The following is a 27,266-nucleotide window of genomic DNA, read 5'->3' on the forward strand; positions in this document are numbered from 1 at the left end:
AGAAATCAAGCAGAATTGATTATTTCATAACTATTTAAACGGAATACATTATTCAAATAGTCACGAAATGACAGGTTCTATTCGATTTTTACCGAGTTAATTTGCCATATCTTGTTAGCAATTTTTGTTATACATATTTCTACCAATAAAATGTGATAAATACTCATAAAATCTGTCCTTGACAAATTTTATTATTTAGATTTTATTATTTTTGTGGAACAAATATGTTTCAATAGGTTTCGAAAATTACATCTTTTGTAATTATCGAGCCATTGAGGTCAAACAGAATATAAAAAATTAAGTCATTAAATCAAATATTGATCTTATTATATAAAAAAAATTTATTTTAAAGTGGACCACTTAAACTTTAACTAAACGATTGCGACAAATGTAAGATATAAAAAATTATTTGCGCAACGAGATCTGAAAGTTCTCAGGTCAACCACAATATATCCATCGTTCTTTGCGTAAAAATTACTCGAACTTCGACTCTGACTTAAATCTGCGTGATATTCATTAGAGACTATGAATTAGAGATTAGAATTCAATCGGTCAGATAAATTTAATTTTAATCAATTCGTTTTGATTAGCTGAATTCTAATCCTCAGTCAATTTTTAATGCGTAATAATGTGATGCGGACTTTAAACAATATAAATGTCCGTGATGACTCATTCACACTTCATTATATTTACAATGAAGCATAATGATGAAAGGGCGAGTGGTATGTAAAATGCCAGCTAATACACTTTATTTAAATAAATTATGTACAAGTGTGCTTCGAGCCGGATCGAGGCGATCCGCGCCTTCATCGCTTACAACATAAATTAAAGTGTTAATTTCTTTTACGATAAATTGACTGCAAAGGCCTTCGTTCTCTCGTGTCCTTCGATCAACCATCCTCCCACGCTCCTCCAACCCTCCTTAGGTTTCTTTTCTGAACGAGTCCCTTCTCCGATCACCCCCGTTCACGAGATGTGTTCACGCAGACATTGTTAGAAATTATCACAGTCTGTCTATTTACAGCGTTAAACGTTAACGTGATGATTCTAATCTAGAGAATTAACATCGCCTTTCGCTCACGTGTCTCGAATGCTCTATCTCTATGCCATTCGTTTGCTAGCGTTTTAACGTTCAGAAAAACTCGAGAAAAAACGTCGCATACGCCCACATCTACACATATACACATTCGCGCAGCACATACACACCACACACACACCACACACACACCACACACACACCACACACACACACACACACACATAACATACATACATAAAACACTAAACGTGGAATTTGTGAAACGGATAATACTTTAACTGTACGTGCGAATCCAAAAGAAACGCTTCTCGAGTCTACCAAGGAAGTAAACTTACGTATTAATACATATTTATATATCTACCAAGTATCGGACAACTTAACGGCGCAAAATCGTATAGTCGTACAGCTAAGAGCAACAATGCTGTCTGATTCAGAATTCGTGGAACTTCGTTTTGCTACCTGATTCAGAATACATCATAGATGTAATACAAATAGACGTAGAACGATACTCAGTCCGATTTTATATTCAAGAACGTAAACGAAAAGCTATAAAGCTTCGTTACGCTGGCTGTAACCTTATTTAACAGCTTTTTCAGTCTTCAAACATACGGATCTAACTAAAGTCCGATTCTACTAATGCAATGTAAGATTAAATTTAATCAAAGTTTAAGTAATTCTTTATTTTTTTCTACATAGCTTTTTAGAACTGAGATTAAAGTTAATCTATATTAATTAATAAATCGATTAAATTTAGATTTTCGATCGATATTTTTTATTCAATTATACGCTTTCAATGTAACAGTGTTATTTAATTGGAAAAAAATTGTTTCTTGTAACTTTCTACTGCAATTCAAACAAGAAATAACATGATAAATACTACTTAAGATGGTCTTAAATGCAAGATTATATCGCTAATAACATTGACTTTTCTTATAGAAGAATGTCAACAAATGGTGGGACTGTGACGAGTGAAGTAATAAATACCTATGAAAAAAATCGCTGGTTTGCACGCAATCGCATTACTGTACATTTCCGCTACATAATACTATTTATATCTATTATCAATAACGATATATAAATAAGCAATATGTGCATGTGCAAATCACACAGAAAAATATCATTCTATTAAAAAAAAAAATTGATTACTTAATTAATTTTTCATTCCTTTGAAGGGATAAAGCCACTCTAGAAAATTTTCAAAAAATTATTTTTTTCTTTTTTTGTTTGCTTAAACGATGCTTTAAGATCTTAGAAATAAAGTATAAAAGGTGTTCTAGCGAAGCAAAATTCCTAAGTGTAATTTTTGAAAGAATAAAGCGTCTTACTTTTTGGTAAGATTTGTAGCTTTTGTGAAGGAGTTCTTCAGAGAATAATAAAGGAATTATTTACGCGCGTGCGACTCGATCATCTCTAAAATCGGCTAAGAAAGATTAGGAGGAAAAGAACATCAATGAGGTAGGCCTATTGTATGATGCAGGCATCGCAGATTAAAGGTAAACATTTTTATCGCTGATTGTTACATAAAACTTTAAATGCGTTTTTTTCAAAACCACATTTTGTAAACTGACCGGAAACATAACTTCCACAAATCTTGACCGATTTACTTGAAATTTGAACTGCAGCTTCAAAATTGCATTCTCTAGAGAAAGGCGTACGGATTTTTTTCTTTTTATGTTGCATACTTTTTTTATATAAACAATTTTTCACCTATTTTTTATCCTTTAAATTTAACATTTACTTCAAATTCGTACCATTTAAAAAAAAAATGATATATATTGCCGATAATTTCCGTATATTTTTGTCTAGTTTTTGGAATGTAGATTAAAAAAATTTTTGATTTTTTGTTCTAGGTTAAAAATTGTCGGAGTTATCGTTCCGACCGCAGAGTATTGTCCATGAGAAGACGTTATCATTGCAGAGCTGTAGCGTTGCCATTTTGTGACAAAATCACTATAAAAAAATATTTTTTTACACTTCAATGTATATACAACAAAGATCTAAAATACTTTCTTTTTGTTTCTTTCATAAAGTTCAAAAAAATTGAAAGAAAGTAGATTTTGTTAAAGATAATTATCTTTAACAAAATCTACTTTCTTGGTAATAATCCTAAAATATATACCTATTAAAATTTTTGTTTATTTTTAGAAAAACTTATGTACTGAAAACAAAAATTTATTATTTAAAAATTAAAACGACTTCATATGTACGGTAAGCAAAGTGAATTTGTTTTAATTTAATTATTTTGATTGAAGTATTAAACTGATTGAAATTTATAGAATATTGTAAATAAATTTATGATAAATTTGTCATTACATGAATTGTTTAAATACTTGAAACAAGTAATTATTACTTGCGTATAGTATTTTTCTGTGTGAAGAAATAAAGAGTGTCCGTATATTTCTTCTTCTGTCATATCCAACTATTCGTTGATAGCAGTTCAACGAAGCCATGATCGGTCTATTCATATTAAATCTACGATTTGCATCTTTGAACTTCTCCCTCTAAAACGCATCTGCTTCTCCCGCGATTGACCGGTTAATTGGTCAGGGAGAAGCTAGAAAGTAGAAAAAATTATTAGTTCAATCTCGCTACACCAAAACTGGACAGCATTTTTGCTCCCAATCGTACCATCGATTTCGTTTTATCATTATATATTTACATCTAACGTACTTACATACAAAACGTCGCATAGTAAAAATTTTCGGTATAATCTCTTATATTTACATACACGGTCATTCAGGTTTAGGAGAACGCAGTCACTGTCCTCGAAATTTTATTTCAATTATCATCTAATGCTTAATATGGTTTCTCTTTCAAAAAATATGTAACTCGAAAAGGAGATGTTAAGAAGTTCTGCAAAAATATAATTTTTGCAATTACAAGAGAATCCTATTAAACAAATATAAATCAATCTCTTAAACAAATTGAATAATTTTTATCTAAATTAAAACCTATAGATTTATTATTTTTTAATTTCTCTCAATCACACAGATAGGATAAAGTCACGGTGGGGAGAGTCGAGAGGAATGGTGCTATTTGCTTAAAGATCGAAAACGTTTGTAATTATGTCATATATGTATCTTCTGATTTAGGCAACTTTTAAATTCCCCTTTGAATAGGCTATCCGATCGTTGAATGAGTACGATGGCGTCATTTTAGCTTCATGTCTGAATTAGTTACTCTCGGATCGAATACATTGCGTGCAAATATTCTTACACTATGACAGTTGAATAAAAAGTTTGCAAAATTATTTTCAATTAATTAATTATTGTTTTGTATTGAATAACTTACTGTTTGTCTTTTAATAATTTAATTTTAGTTTAGGTTTTCTGAATAGAATTTCTTAATTTCATATGAAAAGACAAAAATGACGTCGAGTGTATTCTAACCGATCGTGTGGTCTCTGTCTCCTAAACAGAGTGCGGAAGTTCGTTACCATAGTCAATCTTTTCTTAATTGAGCGAGTTGAAATTTGTTCAGGTTGGTGCAGCAGTGACGCAAATAACAAACTAGAAGAGAGAACATATATATATATGGTATTTTAAATAAAAAATTAGTTTTTACATGTATATGTGTGTGGGCTAATAAAAGCTAATAATACATCGTGGTTACTTTTAATGTACAATTTTTAATTTAGCTTCTCTGCTTGTATATATCATTTAGCATTTAGAATTCTTTCAATTTTATTTTTTTTGTAAAACTCAAATTCAAGTGACATATTGTTACGTACGGACTTGTGATCATTAGTTTCGAATTTTTGATCCAGTTTTATTCTTATCAAATTGCTGATAACTAAGTAACAAAGTTACATATTTTTGTTTATATTTAAAATTTTGAGAGTCCGTTTTTAATATTATTATTGTTTTTGTCATATTGCACTCTTAATAAAATATCTCCTTTTGTTACAAAAATACTCTACGTGTGGAATGTTCATTACTCAATCTCATATGAGTGAGTCATTATAAATGATCAATAAGCTAAAAACAGCTATGTATTAGCTCTTATTAGCTCTCATTTTAAAATTATTAATTTTTTATTTAAAACGTTGACAATTTGAAAATCTTTTTAATTTCTTGTTTGTTGATATATAATGTCTTCTCTCAGTCATAAATTTAAAATTACTTTTTTCAAAAAATAAAAAGCTTTTTAGAACACCATTTTTCAAAAAATGAAGAGTTTTTTTAGAACATTTCTTCAATTTATATTTAAAAACCTATATGTGTATGTATATGTGTGTGTGTGTGTGTGTGTGTGTGTGTGTAGAGAATATGAAAGATTAAAGAAATGTTTTTATACAAAAAAATTAGAGAAATCTATCAAATTAATCATAATTCCTGAATTGTGCGCATGTTGCGTGGGTGTACATGTATGTCAAAAATTAACGATTAAGAATAAATGATAGCTCGATTTTTTCAGAAGAAAAAGTCTGACAAAGCATAATTCTTGATTAATTACGTAGAAAGATATTTGAATAAATTCTTAATGTAAACATTCTTTTTCTCAAAAATACATGATATAAAAAAATTGAAAAAATGTTAAAAAATAATTTTAACTACTTTCATTTTGGAAAAATGGACAAAAATGAAGTTTTTATGTTTACTGGCTGCATAGCATTTTTTTGTAAATTCTTGCGAACTTCCGCACTTTTTTTTATAATTAAATGATAAATCAAGATATGTCAGTGTCAGTACGGTTGATGCTTTCTGTTTCCTAAATATATCCTATAAATTTATTCCAACATAAATAAGAGATAGAAGTAATAGTTAATAAGCTATCTATTGAATTTAAATTATGTAGTTTTTTTCAGTTACATAGGACAAATTTGGACAGAAAATCATTATCATTTACAAATGACTATAAAAATTAAAATAAGAATAAGTAAAAAACATGAAAAACTTTCTTATATAATATTGAAATTATTTGTTAATTATTATTTTTGAAGTTTTGACATAAAAATCAATTTCTAAGTTTCGTATTCTCAAAGTTAATTTCCCACTTATTTTTGTACATATATGAAAATATTATTAATATATCATTATACATATGTGTGTGTATATATATATATACACATACGCATATATATGTATATATATATTATGATATGTATGTATATATATATATATATATATATAACATTTCATATAAAAACAATTTAAATAATAAACGCAATCATTTCGAGATATTTAATATTTTGCCGGGTTAATAGCTGCTAATAGCTGGAATTTACGTAGGAATAAATCTGCAGAAATTATGTATATATTAAACAAAAAGTCTGCCGACCTGACGTTTACTTATATAAAACGTGCGACCTTAGTGATAGTGGTATTTCTATCGGGCAAAGCCGAGGAAATCGGTGAGCCGGTCATTCCAATCGTGGAGCCAATGGGTAGGTCCGTGGCTAGGCTGACGTTGCTTGCACGGGTTGATTTCCTTCTCCGGTGGCATGTACTCCTCACTGCGTATGCAGAAGTAGCTCTTGATCGGGCTGCGGCACATCGGGCACCGGTCCAGCTTGCCGAAGCACGAAGCGCAAATGCAAGTGTGTCGGCATGGTAGTAGGGCACGTGACAGCGGGAAGTACTGGCAGACGACGCAGAGCTGCTCGCCTGCGGTGTTCCAAAGCGAGCCGCCCTCCTGGTCGCCACTCTGGCCGGATGCCACCAAGGCACCGCGACCGCCGGCGCCGGCGCTGCTGGTATCGTTGTTATTGCACGGTTCAGCGAGCGCCAGGGCTGGCGAGCCTAGACCAGCCGACGACATCGCGTCGCTCTCGTCGTAATTGCTCGAGTTGCCCGTGGCTAGGTACAATTGCTGCGAAAAAATCGCGAGCGCGAGTTGTCACGGTGTCGTTTGTCATTGAGTGAGTTTCGAGAGAATCATCGCGGCCATTGTTAACGCATTTCTATCTCTATCATTTTTGTAACATAACGTTACGGTCTATCTAAGTGTTACGATTTTTGTTAAACATTGATCATCAGATTCAAAATAGGAAACATTTCTGAATATTAATTAAAAAGATGACATATTCTCAATATTTACATGAGTAGGTATATTAAAGATTGAATATTGAATTAGCCATGTAACTATCTATAAACAGCAAGTAGGCTATGGCCTACTTCATATTATACCATATCATATTAGACCGTATTAAATGCAGTTACTTTAATTAATAACTAATCTCTGGGATATACATATAAATCTTTCGCGTCCGACATTTAAGAGATTAAATATCGATGATTAATGATAGATACTGGAATTCACCTTTCGGAGCTAATCGTCTCATAATCTTGCACTCACCTTTAAACAAGACAGTTGGCCGTTTGCCTGCTTCAAATACTGCGCTAGAATCGAAGTCGGCAAAGTGCACACGCTGTCTTTAATGTGAACGACGTTCACTAGGGCCACCTTAAACACAGATATAACGAGAAATGATGAATGATAATGAAAGTGAGATGAGTTTTGCTTTTTTTTTCTTTTACAGAAACATATATAACTGTCACGAATTGTCATAAATGTCACGAAAATTAGAAAAAATAAAAGAAGTAGAGGCAATTTACATGCAGTCACTCTACTATTATATGTATTGCCTTTGAGAGGAATATAATAAAATTTTATATTAAATCAAGCTTTAGATAAACTATTAGGTTGGAGGAAAAGTTCTACGGTTTTTGTAGCTCAAAACTATACGTATGTGTATGTTACACACACACATACACGATATTTTCATCAAAAATTAAAAAGTGATAATTTAAAGAAAAGGTATTATAATTTAAAATCTTTTCGTTAATTCTATTAAAATCTCTTCTTTCAAAAAGATTTTATAATTTTCTAATTCATGTAAATTGGATAATTTTTACACATAGAAAAATACAAACTGAAGAAGAGAGAAATTTTTCTTTTCAATTTGTGAGTCCGTCGTATATCAAAAAAAATTTACGAAAATTATTAACTATCTAACGTAAAAGCTTAAAATTTTTCCTAAAAATTTGTTTTCAAAATGTTTCTACGATTTTTTGTTCCTGAATTATTCGCAAGTAAAGGAATATTTTCATTTTAATTTTTCATAAATTCGTTAAAAATTATCGTATCGCAATTATAAAATCAAATTCGTAAAGCTGAAACTTTGTTCTATCGAATGGTATAATCGCTAACTTTTTAAATGTGCAATATACAATTTTCAGCTAATAAAATATATCACAGAATTTTTTCTCCAACCCAAGATAAATAAATTAAGTTTTTGATAATGCGGTACACAATATATACCGGAGTTATCTTAGATAATATTTTATAAAATGATAAAGAAGTTACTCACGGTTTCGTCAGGATGAGGATCCCGATTATCTCTTCGAGTAAGGAAAATTACCAGAGGATAGCAGAGCCGCGGCGGAGTGCCGAGCTCGAGTTCAGGAGCTGGTAAAGATAGTCTCAATGTTTCCTCACCGTGCGGCTGTCTACTGCAGTTTCGGTCAAGGATAATAGCAGTTGAAAAAATGTGCGAGTAAAAAACACGAGTAATAAAAACAGCTGATTAGCGAATAAGTCGATCAAACGTTCTTGAAAATGTAAATGAGATCAAGAAAAATGTTTTAAAAATAGTCTAAGAATGTCCGTGAGTTAGTTTGTTGTAACTGTTCCCAGTTTAACTGGTTTAACAAACGTGCAATTATACATAATTTTCTCGTTAAATCCTCATCGTGGAAGACAAGGTCTAGAGCTATCAGACATTCTTCCAAAATCTGCAAGTGACCAACCTGCTAGAGCTAGATTATGTGAAATTATTATTATTTATTATTTCACGCCTCGAAACTTGCACAAAGTCGTTCAAAATTCTGCGTTAATTAAAGTCATCTCGGAGTGATTCTTAAAGGATACGTTTGTGGCGGCGTGAGATACTGAGCGTGGCCCTGTAGAAGGGTCCCATTCAGGGACGCGTCTCGTAACGTGCTCCAGGGTTTCCAGAGCGCTAGATGTAGCTCTCTTATGCAGACGCCCCAGATCGCCTGCAGCGAGTATTCCACTTGGCTAGACACCTCGCACTCCACCTCTAGAACAGATGTTTATCTTTAGCGAGCTGGAATTGAGTTCGACGTGTAAAACGCCGATGGCACACGATATGCTTGTTTTTTTTAACGGGATTGCTAGCTGGATTAGAATCTTAGTAAAAACCACCGTATTGGCTACGATACTAGCACTGTCAGTAATTTAATCCAGCTAGCAATCCAGCAAGAAAACAAGCATCGTGTGTACCCCAGAGTTTACATAGTTATAAAAATCCGTATAGTTAAGTCTACCAAACGTTCTAGTTATAAAATATCGAATCTTATCCTATCCTATGAACATGTTAGAAAGGTTACACAAATATTATGTAAGAAAATGAATACAAAAAAGATAATACCGATACAGATATTAAACAAACCGTGAGAAGCATTCATTATTTATTTGTCTTAGAATTTACGTTTTAAAACACACTATTTCTATGTTACTCGACCATTTACTCATAAATTATGTATTTTGACACTAAGAAACGTTGAATATCACTTTCACACAAAATCTTTAAATAACGTAATCACATAATGTTAAATTAACACTCGAATATATCAAAAAATTTAACACAAACTGTTAACACAGACGTGAGTGGACCGTTACCAACACAAATACACAATTTTCTTTTATTGGGTAACTACAAAATTCTAATTTGCACATTTTCAATCAGAATTCCGTAGACATTTTTCTTAGTGCAGATGCACACCTCTCAATGTGTCGCAATCTCCATCAAATTATTGCGGATATAAGGAGTGGTATTTAGGAGTGGCATATTATACTTGCGAAATGATACTAATCGAGAGAACTAAGTACATACTACTCTGGAACTAAGTATTTGCGGAATTCAAAATGCACTTGCAAACATCTCGTTGCGAAATGAAAATTAATTTTTTGCGGGCTTTAAGATTTGAAAGAACAGCGATTTCATTGATAAAAATTTCAATTCTACTGGAAGTACTGTCTGAAATATATTGTTAGATTATCAAAGAAACAATGATAACCCAATTCCTAAGTTAAATAACATTTTGTTATTTTTAACCTTGATCCATGTGTGTTGAAATGTAAATCAAATTCTGCAGTTAGTTTTAAAGTAAACATAATCTATATTATATTTAGTATAGTAAATAAACTAAATTAGAGTCTTTAATATATTTTTTTGGGTTAAATTATGTAACTTCATTGTTTTAATTAAATTAATAACATATATTAAGTAGAAATAATAGTGACTTATTATACATATAAAAATAATTAAAAATTACACAAATTGAGTATAATATGACACAATAAACTTAACTGTAGCAAAAAGAAGAAAGAGAAAAGAAGAAACGTGAAATCATCCGCCGACGAACTTTCATTCATTCATCGCTCGATCGTAAAGCATGGAAATAGAATATTACGAATTACAAGCTTATGGAGGTTTAAATGTCAAGATCAACGTAACGAACAACGTAACGTTCTCGAGCTGTCGCTGCAATTACGGATACAATTACAGGAGGGACTGCGAGAGCGTTGATCAGCCATATATATCATTTCTTTGTATTAATTATATTTTTGTCGTTATTATTGTCACTCATCCGTTTATTATAATCGGAAATTATCGCTTTTATGAGGGGAGGTTAAAGCAAAAACGCTGCTCAGTTAGACGCCCATTGGTACGTAATGTGGATTATTAGCCGGATCGCTTTACGCGCCGTTTACGCTCGCGCAACAATTCAGCTCGGATTGTAACGATACGTGGCGCAATCGAGATATACGAGGTAAAATGTGCACACGTTCACGAGACCTTAACGAGAGACCGGTATTACTACAACTACAAAATTTTAGCCCGGCGTTTTCTTTTCTCAGCGACGTCGGTCGAGACGCTCGCCGCTTAATTGCGCAAACGTTGGGATTTTGCAACGTTCCGCAATTCACCGACCTGCAAGAGCCGTCGGTACTTTTTTCCGCCGAACCGCTGGAGAACGCATCGCCGATCGCATCCGTGATGCGATCTTGTGAGTCCCTCTCTTACATCTCCCAATTGCCTAATAGCAAATTGCAGTCGATGTCAAATTATGTACACTCCGCGTTTTCAGGAATGTTTCTTTTAAAAATATTCATGCATCATGCAATAAACTAAAGAATATATGTATATGCCATACAGTAAATTTAATCAATTTATTACTAAGAAAAGTGATTACTCACAATTAATTCTTCTTCCTTTTACTTTACTTAAAAAACAGGAATTTATTTTCTTTTGAAAAATATTATAAAATTGATGAAGAAACAAACATTTCGTAATAAGTATTATAAATCGAATTTGTTTTATATATAATTCAATAAATTTTAAGTATTAAATTTTAAGTATTAGGATTCAAAAAATATATTTTGATTAAATTTAATGCTCGTGATGAATTTATGATAGATTTGCGGATGTAAACTTTTGAAATACTTGAAATAAGTAATTATTACTTGCGTATTTTTTTGTATGTGGAAAAAATGTTTTGCTGAAGTATATATCTAAATGAAATATATAAATTTATAGTTAAATATAGATTTGAACAATTTTACTACTAAAAAGTACTGAAAATTATTCTGTATTAGTTCTACTATTTTTCAGTAGTTTGTAAAAATTCTTTAAAACTGTTCACTTTTATTACTTTTCAGAAATAAAACTGATACTAAATAGTTTTATTACGACAGTAATAAATAGTTTTAAAGAACAATTTTTAGTATACTTTTCAGTATCAGTTTTACTAAAAGTATTAAAAACTGTTTTTTAAAATTGTTCAGTATCAGTTTTATTTTCAAATAATAAAACTGAACAGTTTTCAATAACAAATTTACAAAAGTATCTATAAAACACCTAGCTAGATCTGAAAATAATTTTATTGAATCATCGAAGTAAGTATGTAAGCGTTAATGAACAATTTTGTTATACAGCGCAAAGATTGCAAAAAGTTTTAACGTTCTATTCCACCAATTTGAACAGCCTGTAATTATTTTGATGGCCTAATCAAAATTGTTGACTTATTAATATATTTATTGTTAGTAATGATAAAACGAGTTTAAATGGCGACGAAAGGTCACATCACTGAATTTCAGAGAGATATTCTTCCAACTGTGCAATTCCAAGCGATAAATGGTCGTCATTAATTCAGTAATTGTGCATACGAAATCGGACGCACATACGTGATATTTTCGTTCGATTTATAATCGTGCTTGTACACATAGGTGTTTCATCCTCACTGCTCATCGTCGCGATGATCATCTTGGTGAGTTCGAGACGAGACAACGTGACGGCAGCGGCGACATTACGACGCTGTTATTTCACGGATGGTTACTAAAAAAATTATTGCGTAAGAAACGCGCTTTCGACTTTTCTTTCTCTCTCTCTCTCTCTCTCTCTCTCTCTCTCTCTCTCTCTCTCTTTCTCTTCTACAGTCACGGTCTCGTTCCGAGAGATGTCTACTGCATAAGGGAACCAAAGGGGTTTCCAGGTCGCGTCACACTTCGCCACAACTACCGCGCTCTCCTCCATTAATCACTCGATCTCGTGAGAAAAAGATAAAAAAATTAAAAAAGTGTCGGAGAAAAAAGAGAGATAAATAATTTATTTGCGCCCTGGAAGTTAGTTCCGTAACATGCGAGGCACATTATTGTACTATATATAAGATTATAATATGTATATGTATATTACAGGAATACACGGCCTAAAAGCCTTACACACTGACAGAAAAGTGTTTGGTGTTTGTGGTTTCATGGTAAAATAATGTAAATAATTATGATCAGGAGCTATATTTTTATGATTATTACTGCTATAATTTTAATAATAATAACAATATATTTATAGTTGTTCTGTTAAACATGAAAAAATTATACTACACTAATAAATAATATCTTAATTTCAAAGAAACATTTCTTTGCTCGTATTAAAAAAAATTATTTCTTCGGATAAATGAAAATTTCTTTGAAATTAAGATATCATATTTCTCGTTCATAATGATTTTTATATTGATCAAATTACAATTTATAGCACATATTAAATATATTTTTATACTCATATATAAAATGTCAAGATATAAATAAATGGTAAATAAAATAAACATTTTTATATATTCAGTAGCTAAATGTAATCGTAATTATAGTGAATATATAACTATTTTCCTAAATTTATTTGCTACTTTCTAACTAGAAACTTTTAAACAATGCGTGACTATTATCAATAGCATAACAAATTATATTTGCACGGTTAAAACAACTATAAATAGGTATAATAGTTATTCCAAATAATCTGGAGACACGGTAATATCTCGGCGCTAAGCCAAGCGCAGAGACACTGCCGTAACTACTTTACGCGACCCGGCGAATTGCGACAGATTGAGATTATCAAATCTCAATAACGGCTGAACTGACCAAGTTCTATATATGCTCAATCGATAGCCACTGCTTAATTGTATACAGTTATTCCGAAAAATGACTACAAATTATAGTATTATGATAACTGCAACCATCTTCCTTTCCCACAATCAGTGCAATAATAGAGAAATAAACTATTAAAAAGAATTAAAATAAAATAAAATCAAGATAACAATAGATATGTTCGTGCGAGAATGCAATATGTGTAGAGTATTTGTAAAGAACAATCTATAAGAGAGAAAGAGGGAGAGAGCGTGCGACGACACCCAGCAAAACGCCGGAACCGATTGCACCGTCATCATTCTCGAACGAGAGAGATTATCCCTTCTAAATTCGATTAAGGCAAGATGAATTGAAGTCTAGGTTGCGGTAGCTTCCCGTGACTCGATTCGACTGGCCGAACGTCGCGTCTCGCCGCCGCGCCGGTAGCTTTCACTTTCGTTGGCCTCTCGCGAAGTACCTCGCGAAATCTTGAACGCACGCGCAAGAATCCGATCCGCTCGTCCTTGTATCCTCTGTCACCAGAAGGAATCATTGTCGATCTTTTGAAAAAAATTGAAAGCTCTAATTTATGGAGTATATTCTTGCAGTTTGCAATTGTAAAAACAATTGGTTGACCAATTGCTCCGAGTCGTTTCTTGCCTGCATTTATTTCTCAGGCTTGCATGGAAATATTACATGGCCCGATCTCGGGAGTTAATCTAATCAGTCTAATTGATTGACTTGACATCCGAAACATTACCATGTTTCTTGATCTATGTTTTATGTTTCGTTCCATTCGGCAAACATGTTGTGCTTTTTAAAGTAATCGGAGATTAGAGATTGAAGTTAAGACTGGGTTGAAATTTAACCAATCAAAGCAAAGTTCATTAATCATGAGATTAATTTTCTTTCTTTTGATTAGTTAAATTCTAATCTAATTTTAATCTCAATCTCTAGTCTAATCATGATTAAGGATATCAGTCAGATTCCGCCAGTTTTCAAGAGGACGTAGTTTTGTAACAATATCAATATAGGATTTCGATAGATTATTAACACAACCAAAAATTGGCTGCTGCAGCTAATCTTTTCTTTTAGTGTGTCAAATTTAATTTACTGTTAGTGTGAGTCACTGCTCTTACTCAATTATAATCGTTATTTTATACTAAAACAGTGATTATATTTGACACTGTATAGTGTCAATTTAACACTATATAGTGTCAAATTTAATTATCGTTTTAGTATAAACATTTAGTTAACAGTGATCTTTTTTTCACAAATTGAGATACTAAAGAAATTAGGATTTTATACAAAAATTTCATAATTCTTCTCCTTTTGCTTCAGATATTTTAACAAACGCTGTTTTAATCTAATCTATGCTATTTATATTTTTCATGTCATATTTTTCTATTTTCACAAAAGAACTTATACTGAAAAATAATTTTAGTGGAAGATTAAAAATTTTGCAGGTACAAATCTGAAATTAATTTTGTTAGAAATTCAAACTGGTTGATAGAATGACAAATTTTTTTGTAACAATGCTCATCATTTTTTAGTTTCTAATATAATTATTTTAATAACCCATAAAAATAATTTTTAAATTTATATTCAGCAAAATTTTAGATTTTTTATCAAAATCGTTTTCTCTCCGTGTATGTACTTATAATTCCGCAAATGTGATATTAGAGAAATTAAAATTCTACAAAAATTTCATTATTTTTTCTTTTTTACCAAACATCTTAATAAACTCTTTATATCTGCACTATCTAGATCTTTCTTGCTACACTACTATTTATGTTATGTATGAGTGTGTATTATATACAGCCATAAATTAAAAGAATTCTTTAAACAAAGGATAATTTATAGTAAATGTCATAAATCAATTTTTTAGCTAAATCTTCAGCTAATGTTTAATAAAATGCATAACAATTTTTACCAATAAATTATTCTTTGAACACTTATTTATATATTAATTGTAATAAGGCTCAACAAATTTAAAACTAATAATATGAGAATAGGGCTACGAGCCTGAGATTCATTAAAATCTTTAATTCTATTAATTCTAATATATTGCGAAGAATATCACGTAATGTTGGCGTTTCGTCCCGGCTTCCAATACTGGACTCATCAGTAAGGTATTGTAATGGAAGCCTACCTTAGACGCCTGTTTTAGTTATTAAATCGAGATTCTATATATACAGATATACGCGTATCAAAGCACTTGCGAGAATCTTAGCGAATATCTATAGACCTCTGATGGCGGGTCGACGTAGTAATATTCTTCGCAATATATTATTCAAAGTGATATATGTATATGTATTCCCTTCCCACCCCCCTCCACCAACTTGCGCGCCGAACAATCGTCGGTCTTGAAACGCAACTCTATCTGAAAATTCCCCCCAAATTGCGCGCCGAAATATCTTCGGTCTTTAAACGCAACTCTAAACTGAAATAACGTCCCCTTAATATACTTGAAATTTAAACGCATTGATTTGCCCGCGTAAATTAAATATTAATTGTAATAAGGCTCAACAAATTTAAATTTAAAAAAGTTTTAAATTTGTTGAGCCTTATTACAATTAATATTTAATTTACGCGGGCAAATCAATGCGTTTAAATTTCAAGTATATTAAGGGGACGTTATTTCAGTTTAGAGTTGCGTTTAAAGATCGAAGATATTTCGGCGCGCAATTTGGGGGGAATTTTCAGATAGAGTTGCGTTTCAAGACCGACGATTGTTCGGCGCGCAAGTTGGTGGAGGGGGGTGGGAAGGGAATACATATACATATATCACTTTGAATAATATATTGCGAAGAATATTACTACGTCGACCCGCCATCAGAGGTCTATAGATATTCGCTAAGATTCTCGCAAGTGCTTTGATACGCGTATATCTGTATATATAGAATCTCGATTTAATAACTAAAACAGGCGTCTAAGGTAGGCTTCCATTACAATACCTTACTGATGAGTCCAGTATTGGAAGCCGGGACGAAACGCCAACATTACGTGATATTCTTCGCAATATATTAGAATTAATAGAATTAAAGATTTTAATGAATCTCAGGCTCGTAGACTTATTTATATCTTATTATATATCTTGTATGACGAATTATGTTAAGTACCTTTTTTTATATCTGTATTGGCACTGCTCCACTCTCCTTTCCTCTTCTAGAGTCGTGATTTAATAATCGACGTCACCAAAGATACCGTATAATTATTTTTTATATATTTACGTCAATCGATTCCTCAAGTCTTTTCGAAATAATCTCTTTTTGCTAATCAAACTCAATTAAGCTGAATTTATCCTTTTGAAAATTTTTTTTCTTAACTAAATCAAACTGCCTTTGTTAAAAAATCTTTTCACTAACCTAATCTATTTACTATTGAATACTAATTTTATACTATTGAATAGTATAAAAAATCCAAAAAAAATTTTTTTATATCGCCGAATTATGAAATATAAAAATAAATACAAAAGAATGTTTTAAATTTATAACGGTTACACAGTTATACAAAGATATATTTTCTTTTAGGACCTGAATAAACGAAACATTTTCCGATATATTTTTGTTCGCTGAAAACGAATCCGACCGTAAAATTGGCCTAACATGTCATGTTTTCGAGAGGACGTAGTTTTGCAACAGAATCACTGTTAAATTTAATCATATCAATATAGGATTTCGATAGATTAACATACCCAAAAATTGCCTGTTAAAAATAAATTGAGGTTAAATGTAAATTGAGGTTGAATGCTAAAATTGGCATTTTTTATTATATTTATCATTTTTTGTGGTCAAAATAAATTTTTTTCAATTTCATTTACGCCACTTTAAAGTGTTATCTTTTACCTTTCAATTTAAAAGCTAGCAGAGGTCCCAATTTTCAGACGAACCTGAATATTACGAGTAGTGGGAGATTGGAGGTGGTTTAGGCAGTTTGCGTGCGCGACGGCAATGTCGCGATCTTCATATGCTAATTATGCATATAAAAAAAAAATCGTACAGTAATAAATATAAATTTATTTTATAGGTAAAAGATAACACTTTATAAAGTGACGTAAATAGAATTAAAAAAAAATTTTAGCCACAGAAGATGGTAATTACGTCTAAAAATACCAATTTTGGCACATTTAATCTCAATTTTTTTGAAAACTTGATGTGTTAGGCCAATTCCACGACCAAATGCGGTTTCAGTGAACAAAAATACATCGAAAATACACTTCGTTTATTCAGATCTCAAAAAAATATTAAACTGTGTTATCTGTGTTATCTCGACTAATTTTTTTTTATTTGCTATCAATAACAACATCGACACTTAATGTTAAAATATCGATGAACGTCGTTGCTAAAATATAAAATACCTTTCAATAATGCAAAGGGAAAGAAAAAAAGTTTCTTACCCAGTCTACGTGACTGGGCGGTAATACCTAGCCGGCAGTATCGATCAAGGTCGTCGCGATGATCAACCGGCCGAGAGTTGTTTATGCGATCTTTTTATATGCGTAAAGGTGGAGCCAGACCAAACAATGAGCTAAGTCACTAGATTTATAAATTATCGCAATGTGATACATCTTTTTCTTTCAATACACTACAGGGAAAGATTAACTGCCGCAGTAATTTATAGATGGTAATCAAATGTAGTATAGCATTTTTAGTTGGCTGTAGCATCCAATTAAAAATGCCATGCCATATTCAGCCAATCTTTTTTTCAGTGTATTTAATTCCAAATTGGCAGATAGTACTCACAATGTTATTCTCTGACAGCACGGAGAATTAAAAAAGAATTCAGTTGTATGTCATCAATTCCGAAAATGATTCAGAATCGATAACTGAATTATTTTTGTATTCTTTTTGAATTCTTTGTGCTATACATGGGCTATTCATAGCACTCTACAGTATGAAATATTTCAAAAAATGATTTCAATACATATTTCATGTAAGGATATTTTATCTGCACATTAAAGATAGCTCTTAACCTATGTAAAATGTTCTATACGTATTTTTTGTTGAAACTAAATATTTACCTATCATAATTTATTCTCTCTTTCAATATAGTTATGCATTAAAGTGCATTTTTATTTTTTTAACTGTATTTACATGTCTTTGTGTACTTGTATGCACAAAACCTTTAACACTAAATAAGTCTATATTAGACTAAAAAATATATAAATTAATTCGGCAATACTTCTTTGTTCCTAAATAAACTGATTGCACATAAAAAATTGAAATTTTCTAATTATATTTTTTCCCTCACAAAATACATTTATACAACTATTGGGTTGGAGGAAAAGTTCTGCGATTTTTATTAACTTAAAACTATAGGTATATACAATATCTTCGTCGAAAATGAACAAAATTTAAATTTAAATAAAGTTTTAAAGCTTAAAATCTCTATTTTCAAAAGATTTATATAATTTTTCAGTTAATGTAAATTTGATAACTTTTACGTATAGAAAACTATAAACCGAAAAAAAGGGAAATTTTTGTTTTCACTTTGTGGGTCTGTCATGTACCGAAAAAGAATTTGCGAAAATTTTTGACTAACGTGAAAGCTTAAAGTTAAAGTTTTTTCTAAAAATTTGTTTTTAAAATGTTCCTACGATTTTTTGTTCCTGAGTTATTCGCAAATAAATAATAATATTCATAACCTCATTAAAAATGATCGTACCGCAATTATAAAATCAGATTTTTTAGCTGTAATAAGTTGTAAAGAAGATCTTTGGAAACGTTCTTATAATGTTCACTTCGCGTGATGTATTCCACGAAAGCAAGGTGTCAGGATTCTCAACGGGAATAGGATATGACAGGCAATTAGAGGAAGACCAACGCGTACTTCGGTTAGACTAAATAACTTTAATGTTATCGCGGACTCACACATACAACATTCACCTCGACGTTCAGGACGAACAAAGCTGAAACTTTGCTCTAATGGTATAATCGCTAATTTTTTAAATGTACAATATACTATTTTGAGGTAATAAGATACCGTAGAAGTTTTCCTCCAACAATACATTTGAAATGTACATATTTAAGATCTGTTTTCTCTATGACTAAACTACACTGAAAGCACAGATTGGCTTAACAAATAGCACGTTTAATTGATTGCAGTAGCCAATTAAAATTGTTATGCCATATTTTACCACATAATTTGTTGCAGCAGCTAATCTTTTCTTTCAATATAGTATAGACTTCTGGAATTTAAAATAAGATAAGTATACGTTTGATATTTGGTGAAAGAGAGAAAAAGAGTTTTGATGCAAAAATAAAAAATAGACTTTTTGTGTCAAAATCGTAGAGAATTTGCGGTATTATACTTTATAAATTTAGTGACTTACAAGGAGCGCGAACGAATGCGAATGATCAACTTTCATTTATATTTCGATGAGGACAGTGCCAGAATGTCCTGCAATATCCTTCGCATCGAAGCATCGCATTGAAGCAAGGTTCATTCATGTTTGTTCGTTTGATCGGTACATCCAACTGATTCGAAAAAACCTTCCCTCTATTCATCACCGTCATCATTCATATAAATATTTATATTCGTTTAGCCTTGACAGCTCGATCTGAATTCATTTTAAAAATTACCGTCCTGAAAAATTACGCTACCTGAATAAAATTCGTTCATGTTTACTTGTACTTGCTCACTTGCTTTATCCGGTTGTAAATGGCGTACGTGCGAATTTGCACGTTTCCTCTGCGATCTACTGTAGCTACTTATGGTTTGGTATTGTTTTTTTGACGGTATCGATTAATTGTATCCTTGATTTAGCGTAAAAAGTATCCTCACATGGAGGAAAGTTGCAATGATACCGGTTGTCCTCCCTGTCGGACGAATATGATAAATCCTTAAAATTTAAAAAATTCACAATAAAAAAACTCCTTTACTTGTAAACTTAAGAATAAACATTGAGAGAAGATTAAAAGAAGTTTCGAAGACTAAATGAAGAAAAAAGACGGAGAATATTATAGAAACTCACGAAAATTCAGAACAGTATATACAGGATGGATATTAACAATAAGTATACTTCGAAAGTTTAAAAGATTTTAGAAGACGATTTCTTACACAAATTCAAGACAAAAACTCCATATGTCTCTAACGATTTAATTAAAAAAAAACCTAGTTATTAAAATTTAAGGAAAAGTTTCGTTTTTTTTCGAAATATGTCAAAAATCACTTGTGTTACTTTGATGAAATCTTAAGTAATTTTTGAAATTTTTGGAAGGACCAATATTTTTCCTTCAACTTTAACTCGATGTATCTCTAAAACTAAGCAGATTCGTTTTGAATTTGTGTCAAGAATTACTCTTTAAAATCTTTTAGAGTACTTACAATTATTTAGTATTTATCCTATTTATACAAGCCGCTTACTCATCGAGCATTCATGTCAATTAATCAATTAATTAAACTGATTGAATGATCTCAACTTGACAGCTACCTAACATTCTTTGACGTTTCAATGTTCTCATAAAAAAAACTGACGAAGAAAAAAGTACGAAGAAACACATCCGCAGAAAAAATTCTGTTAACAGCATTTAACCGACAGTAGTCCGATTATAAATAATCTTAGTAATTTAATGACAATATATTAATGAAACAACACAAAAAACACGTAAGGCAACAAGTAGCAAATTCAACAAGTTGATTTACTTATTTTTAAGTTTACATCTTAAGTTCTTGTATGCTGCAGTTTTTATATTGTCAGTGAAGTAACAAGATTGTTTCCAATTGAGACTGTCATTGGCTAATGTTCTTAATACAACATTATTCTTTCTGATTTTCGAATAAATCTTTAGGTAAATACAGATCTGAAAATAATTTTGTTCGAAACACCAAAATATTTACAGAGAACGCTCACAAACTGATTGCTACATTAAAAAAATATTAAATTTTAATAAATATTTGTTCGAATAGTTCTAAATAAATATTACTAAATATAAATATATATTTATTTCACACAAAAATTATTAATTTAATTATTATTTTTTATTGAGTAAGACATTTATTTATTGTAGGTAAAATCTTAAATATTTATTTAGTACTATCTAAAGAAATATGTATTAAGATTTAACAGATAATTCAAATAAGACTCTAATGAATAAATAAATCAATAAATTAAAGGAAAGCTTTTAAGAGCCATCTTACAGATTATAAGTTTGTAAATACATAAACTTATTGTAAAAAATAGTTATATGTATATATGTTTCAATCTTATTTTGAATCCTCTTTTGGATCCTATAGAAAAATAGTCTTATATTCCGTCAAAATTATCAAAATACCGAAAAAGTTAATATGATCATGTATTGACTAAATTTCACGTTCCCATCTTGTTAACGATTCTTCGTTAAATTCCAATCAAATGAACAATAAAATTGATAAGAATAAACCAGATAAATTGACTGGTTTAATAATGATAATGCCGATATTAAGATTTAGTAAATTTAGTAAATTTTTTTAAGCGCATAAAACGTTTAACAGCACTCTATCAGCAATACTTAAGCGTCCTATATAATTATTATTGTCTAACAAAACTACTTTCAGATCTTTATCTAGTTAAATATTTAGATAGTAAAGCCGTTTTCTTTCCTTTGTATATAAATTCCATCCCTTATACGATTTCGTGACCTGAGAATCGAGGTAGACTGGTTCGCGATTCTAACAACCGGCAACATGCGGCACTCGGGCAGACCGGCCGCTGGCGCAATCGTCTGCGATTACGTAATGGAATTCGATAATCGAGCTAGCCGACCTACCCGCGTCTACATAAATGTCTATCCCGCTATCCGCTATACGAAGTTCGGTCTCCCGGGCTGCGACTGCAACCATCAGGTTTTTTGAGGGCACTCCTCGAAAAGACGCTCTTCGCTCGAAATTGCAAAATCCGAAATTATTCGACAAAAGGGTCGTATTTCTTCGATCCTTCGGCAGTTCACGCATGGAACCATGTTCGACTGGTGAATTTATCTAGATAGCATAGAATCGTGCACGAATGTGTGCGAATTACACGAACTGGCCTTTCACCGACAGTCAGGCGGCAAATACAGTAATAACGCATCGAAATTTCCATACTTCTGCGAACTGGGTTAGATGTTTATCGTGCGATTTCATAACTTATCTCCGAGGCCTTATTAAGTCGGACTTCACTTGAAACTCATCAAAAAAACGCGGTTTGAACCACATTTCGAGTCGTTAAAAGGATGTTAAAAAAGCGATAAATTTTAACCCAAAAAGGTATAAGTGTAAGTAAACGAAATAGTGTTCTTTGTAGACTTTGACCTCCTGATATGACAGAATTATATAAAACTTTATCGTACCCAGGTGGTCAAAACCTACAAAAAAACAATATTCCTTTTATTTATATCTTTTTAAGCAGAAATTCCTTTTTATAACATTCTCCTTTAGTCCTTGAAAAATCTTCTTTTCTTTCTTGAACTAAAAAGAAACTGACAAGAGACTGTCGGCTGTTGTTGGAAAATAATGCACAAGAGACAAGCACTTTGCGCATAATAATTATCTAATTAATGAACGAGCAAGAAGCTGAGAAGCCAGAAAAGAATGCATCGAACAATTTTGCAGCCGGCCAGTAGAAGTGACTGAAAAGTGACGTTCCCTCATTATCACGTCACCTCGGTTTTCTTACGAGTGCAGCTTACAGATTATACGTGCGCTCGCTCCCAAAGACGTGTGCCTGTATCATCACATATACCGGGTGATAGGGACGTGCGATGCGGTAAAAGTACATGTTACGAGAAAAAAAAAAGATTTTCTGTTCTCTAAATTTCTTGAAGTGAAATCTCACTTTGAAAGAGTAAAAGTACTGCCACTATTGAAAAATAGTGAAAATATTTGCACTTCTGAATAAGAGATTTTCACTTTTTTTTTTGGACTCTTTTTGAATAAGATTTACTCCAAAAAAGGAGTGAATCTCATTCAAAAAAGAGTGAAAATCTGCCACTCTTATTAGAGAGTGCAAATATTTTCACTCTTTTCAACAGAGTAGCAGTATTTTTATTCCTTTAGAGTGAAATTTCATTCTAAGAAATTTAGAGAGTGTAAAAATGAATTTCAAAAGCGATTTCTAATCGATATTTTTGTAAAAAAAGAAATCGATTTTTTTCGCGTAATAATTCATGTATTGATACGTGTATTGCACATCCCTACCGGGTGGGCGACCGGAGCCGCAATTAAACGAAAGAAAGAACAGGGAGGCGCAAATCGGGTACCAGGCCCGGTTCGGCCGACTGGATGGCCATGGAACATGAAAGTGCGTCCCACATTCGTAATCCGCGATCTGATCTTTCGGGCATGCGACATTTTCGTCCAGCTTGTTTTTTTTTTTACGAGTGTTGCTGCAATTCGCACGCATCGCCTCCACCCCTTTTACCTTTCCCCTTCGAGATAGAAGTCAGGTGAGGTTCATTTGATATAAATCTCCTTGAGATTTAAAATCCGGAAGAATACAACACGTCTATATATAAATTAACACGTACCCAGTAAAAGCAAAGGTGGTAATGTAGGCTCTATACTTAAAATTCTATTATATTATAATTAACAACACCTTTCGTAAAAGGTTTTTAATTTGTTCTTAGATATACGTAACGAAGTTGTGAAACAATTGTCACCACGATTAATGTGACCTTCTTGTTGACAATTGATGTTTATTTATTACAAGGTACCTCAAAGTTTTTTCGTATGATTTTGAATGTCAAGTTTAACGTGGCTTCAATTTCGTAAGTAATGAAAAATATATTAAATTAATTCTTAAGATACTCTTTTTCTATTTTGACAAAGTAAGTAAACTTGAATAATACAACCTTGATCAAAAATATTAGGCACCTTCATAATCATTATTTAAAATTTTAGATTAAAAATTAATTTATGACATTCACTGTATATTATATTTCGTTTCAAGAACTCTTTAAATTCATATTTAATATCGATAACTAATAGGTAATAATGGAGGTAAAAAATTTCAGATAAATGACAGAAAAAATACAGGTGCCTAATATTTTTTATCAAGACTGTACATTTTCTAAGATATAATTAAATATAAATTCTGTTGATGTTTAGTGGGACACGTACTAAAAGCGTCGTTATTTGTTAAAAATTTTTCTAATTATAATTTCAAAATGATTTAAGTGTCCCTGTATAAATATCTACGAATCAAGAAAGAGATGCTCGTAGTAAATATTCATAAGGACAGGACTAACGCAAAAATATTGCTAGGAGAAAACGTATTCATGCAAACAGAGACTTCTGATTATATCTCAATACATTCAGAATTTTCTGTGAATTTAAGCATGCGAAGTTCAAATAAATCTGAAGAATTCAGATTCTGTAATAAAAATGTAGACAAAGACTCACTTTATTATCACATTCAGATAGTCACATAATGTCTCTTTTAAACAATTTTTTCCATTTCGTAAAAGAACTGTCTTCATTATTTCATAAGTATTTTACGTTGAGCTTAAATTAATAAATTATCATTTGTTATATCCGAGTTTTTAAGTAGTGGTTGACCCCTCGATGATATCATTAACTTAAAAAATATGATTAGAAAATAAAAATTGCAAAAATAAAAACAAAATAGGAGAACGACATTACGTTTTTCTCTAATATTAATTAACTGCGTAATTAAACTTAACAGATAAGCGGAGGGGAGGGAGGGAATGATATTAAATGCATCCAAATGTCACGTTCTGCAATTTTCTCGTCACTTCTTCTTCCTTTATTATAATCACAGAGAAGATATCACGGTGCTGACGTCACACGTAGATTACTTCGGAAGAATAAAGATAATTTAATAAATATTTCTTGTTTTTTCTCGGAGAGAAAATAAAGTGTTTAATCTTAATTCAAGGAAGTTTTTGAAGATGGAAAAGATTAAGAATCAACTACATGTTTGCATATTAAGATCTAATTGGTAATATTCATGCATTGATAATATCTTATACCGCGTTTCTTTGCATCACGCCATGCTCATCTTGAAAATCACGATATTGGCAGAACAGGAAATGACTTTGTTGCACCTCTCCGTGTTTCCGTAAATTTGTTATAAAAATTTATACAGAAACTCACTGGCATTTCCCAATCGATGAAGCACATTTCTGTCTCGATTTCTGTGTTGAATAATTGCGCAATGTCACTCAATATTAGCGGAAGTCTCGACTTGGTAAACGCAAAATATTTCCGAAACCGACGGTTTCATACGCAATCGGGCAGGTAAATACGGAATGGTCAACTTCCGATCTGCCGGTTCAATTACGAAACTCCGCGTGAGAAACGAGAGCGCACTTAGGATAAGATTAAAGATAAAAAATTAAATCACTCTTGAAAAAGAATGGCTAAATTTTGCTATTTAAAGTAAAATTCTGCACTTCAGAGAATTTAGAGAATACGTAACTTTTTCATAATATTTTATTACAATATTTTAAATGAGAATTGTTCACAAACCTGCAAATAGTGCGATTTAGGAAACTCGCGACATAAGTCGCACTTCGATTAAAATCGCATTTACAGGCTTTATTGACTTCCCTCATTTCAAATGTTATAATAATGTAAAAAAATTTGAACACTACATAGGAAGGGGAAAAGATATTTTAATACAATGCAGATTAACTTTAACATTGATTTACTTACTTTCGATCTTTTCCTAGTTCTAAGAATCAGAAAAACATAAAAGGTAAAAGATGAACTGAAATTAAACTACATTAATCGCGTGATCGTCCCTCATGCATCAGTCTCGTTTTCTCTCCATTGTTGCGCAAACCCTTCTTAAGCGGGAAGAACGGAATTGTGTGTCACGTGAATTTCAATGCCGCATTCTTCTCGCTTCGCGAATGACTCATTCAACGTCCAAAATCAGCCGTCAACCGATTAACTTAAGAGGTATCGAGGTAGCCACTCGCTCAAACGAGTATATTCTTTTTTTAGATATCTATTTTCTTCTTAGTACCTATTATCACTTTTTCTACTATCTACTATCATCTTCATTGCGCGTAAAAACGTAATATAACGCTATTAAGCTCTGGTCAAACATGTAATGATACAATATATCTACATAAAAAAATACAGTAAAATTGTTACACGTAGTTATTTTGTTGTCTCACAGGAACGGCCACAACAGATCGTAATAGAATTTTATGATCTATTAAGCATACTTCGTTAGTCACTCGAGGCCATTTATCACAAATGTCATCGATAGTGGTTTTTTCCGTGCAATAGAATTAGCATAAAATGACAAATTATAAAGAGAAATATCGTCGAATCGAGATATCGATCACTATTGTTTTAAAATATTATAATATGTACTGGGAAAAATTTCTGATTGCAAATGAATGAATCAGTAGATTTTAATTATTATACAATATATTAATTGGAATTCCGGTTATCGTAATTAGACATCTGATTATCTTGATTAGAAACCTGATTTATATGTATTTAGTATCTTAATCAAATTAGTATCTATATTGATTTACCATTTTTGACCAGCAATTTTTTTCAGTATACTATACTAAGAGAAAAATGTATTAAATTTTAATATTTTTGTTTAAATAGCGCCGGTTGAATATTTGTTAAATGTAAACATATTTATTTAAGAGGTAATATTTTTCCAATTATTTGTAAGTATATTGTTACTATTTCTAAGATACATTATTTATACGTTTCTAAAATGCTTATTATTAGCATCATTGAATGGATGATTAATCTAATTTGAGATGTTAATTTCAAGATTATAAGTGTATTTTAAGTTCGACGAACCGTATCGGTGTTTATCGGCGCTCAATGTATACAATTAAAATATATG

The 27,266-nt window shown here is 31.5% G+C and overlaps 1 protein-coding gene across 1 annotated transcript in view; it reads right to left on the bottom strand.

Moving 5' to 3' along the window:
• Positions 1-6,237: 6,237 nt before the first annotated feature.
• Positions 6,238-27,266, bottom strand: part of LOC108778706 (cell growth regulator with RING finger domain protein 1) — a 39,445-nt gene continuing 18,416 nt past the window's right edge. The window contains exons 3-6 of the mRNA XM_018545949.1: positions 8,912-9,083; positions 8,352-8,493; positions 7,337-7,444; positions 6,238-6,850 (exon numbers count right to left, since the gene is read on the bottom strand). Of these exons, the coding sequence (XP_018401451.1) occupies positions 6,368-6,850; positions 7,337-7,444; positions 8,352-8,493; positions 8,912-9,083 (905 nt within the window). The 3' untranslated portion in view covers positions 6,238-6,367. The remainder of the gene's footprint in view (positions 6,851-7,336; positions 7,445-8,351; positions 8,494-8,911; positions 9,084-27,266) is intronic.

The sequence above is a fragment of the Cyphomyrmex costatus genome, unplaced genomic scaffold (assembly GCF_001594065.2).
Source record: "Cyphomyrmex costatus isolate MS0001 unplaced genomic scaffold, Ccosl1.0 scaffold508, whole genome shotgun sequence".
NCBI classification, from domain to species: Eukaryota; Metazoa; Arthropoda; class Insecta; order Hymenoptera; family Formicidae; genus Cyphomyrmex; species Cyphomyrmex costatus.